Below are 2002 nucleotides of genomic sequence, written 5' to 3'. Positions count from 1 at the left end.
TTGTGTTCTTGAGCGGGAGAAAGGTATTTATATGACACAGTGCTCATTATCTTGAGGTCCAGAATGTAGTCTTGAATGGCTTTTTTTGTTTGTTTTCCTAAGCATCAGTTCCTTGTGAATAAGGATTTGGATGATTTGGTTAACATGGCTGTATCTCGATTTGTTCATCTGCAAGTGGGGTATTAATATTAACTGTAAGAATAGCATGAGGATTTACTAATCTGATGTCAAGATCCGGAGATTTCTATCCTAACTGAACTAAATATTCTGGTAGTCACAAAGTTGTATCTATAATGTGCTCTGAGAATCTGAAGAAAGGTAGGTGCTCATATTAAAGACACCAAACCAGACAGGAAGAAAAACACATCCCAGATAGATATGCTGAACCATGTAGACTTATGGCCTTCAAGTAAGACAACATAGCCTTTTAACCACAACCAAGCAGTATAGAAAGCCTAGACATTGTTAATGTTTTATCTTTTCTTCTTGTTTACAGGGAAAGCAAGAGAACTGTGCAGTTACCCCTCGATTTCCCAAATCAAAAGATGAAGGCTGGTTTTTGATATTAGGCGAAGTAGATAAGAGAGAACTTATTGCTTTAAAAAGAGTAGGATATGTTCGAAATCATCATGTTGCTTGCCTTTCTTTTTATACCCCTGAAATACCTGGAAGGTAAGCAGAATCTTACCACCAAAGTTCCAAAACAATGAATATGATTGTGAGTGATAAGAAAGGTGGTTTTACATTTTTGTTCTATTTTTATATTTTAGGTATATCTACACACTGTATCTCATGAGTGACTGCTACCTTGGCCTAGACCAGCAGTATGACATTTATCTCAACGTCACACAAGCAAGCATTTCCACGCAGGTCAACACAGAGGTCTCTGATGCCTTGACTGACCTGGCAGTGGAGTAACCTGACCCAAACAATCCATTTGAAAGAAGTGGTTAAGAAGTCTGGCTGTTGAGTCATCTAGATAAAGTCGAATCACTTGATGTTTGCCTTGATGGAATCAACTTCCAACCTCGAGACATCCAGGAAATTGACAGTGTCTATATTATTGACTCCAGCAACATAAAGTTAGCCGCAGTGGCCTTTTAACAAATTCTGCCTTTTATAATGTTTTCTTCATGGGCTTCTTGATATGTAAAATGAATAGGCATGTAGGATAACCTTTTAATTTGTGTATATTTGAAATGATATTTACAGGTTATCAAATTTTCCATCCCACAGTGTACTGTTTTATATGAATATTGGCACTTCTTTTTTTTAATATAAGGAAAACTCCATTGAGGCCTGATAGTGTTGGGATTTGTTGTAACAAATTTCTAACAACAGCATAAAATATACAGGAAAAATCTATAAGGTGATACAGAATATGTCTGTTAGCAAAATTTATACTTTGATCTGATCACATGTAGAAGTAGTTTCAAGAATTTATTATAGTCATAAATTTTGATAATAAATGATGTAAAATTATATGACAGAGCCCAGTGATGATAACAGAGAAAATGGAATATGTTGATCTTAGAAAATGTAGATACTGTTAACTGGTGGAAATAAAATATATAAAGTGCCACCAGGACAAGCTGACTCAATGTTTTTCTTCTGCTTCTTTTCTATCATATCCGCTCTTACTCTTTTATTTTTCTTCTCTTTCCCTTCTACTTCAAGATTTTAGTTTCATTCTCTTTCTGATATGTTTATTTACACAAGGAGAGAAGTACAGTGTAATTTGTGTTGTAACGTGTAAACCATATAGTACAATTCTTTGTCTTTATGCTCTCCAGGGCAGGTGTGAAATAAACGGAAAGTTTTTGACCTCTAGAGATAGGTTTTCACCTGTGATAAAGGAAATTTTTCTATGTCCAAACAAATTCCATCTTGAAAAGTATTTTTTCAAGCTAAAAAGTTATTAAAATTTATTGTCCATATAATATCCATTCTAGTAGGGCGAAATACCTATTTTTGCAAAGTTATTTAAGTTATTCCTGGCCTT

At 34.5% G+C, this 2002-nt stretch overlaps 1 protein-coding gene across 1 annotated transcript in view; it reads left to right on the top strand.

The window, feature by feature from the left end:
- Positions 1-1588, top strand: part of LOC103608753 (activating signal cointegrator 1 complex subunit 3-like) — a 10131-nt gene extending 8543 nt beyond the window's left edge. The window contains exons 4-5 of the mRNA XM_008593152.1: positions 497-672; positions 771-1588. Coding sequence (XP_008591374.1) covers positions 497-672; positions 771-918 — 324 coding nt within the window. The 3' untranslated portion in view covers positions 919-1588. The remainder of the gene's footprint in view (positions 1-496; positions 673-770) is intronic.
- Positions 1589-2002: the final 414 nt, after the last annotated feature.

This window comes from Galeopterus variegatus, unplaced genomic scaffold (assembly GCF_000696425.1).
Source record: "Galeopterus variegatus unplaced genomic scaffold, G_variegatus-3.0.2 Scaffold8774, whole genome shotgun sequence".
NCBI lineage: Eukaryota > Metazoa > Chordata > Mammalia > Dermoptera > Cynocephalidae > Galeopterus > Galeopterus variegatus.
Note: the sequence above shows the minus strand (reverse complement) of the source record. Positions and strands in the feature narration are given on the sequence as shown.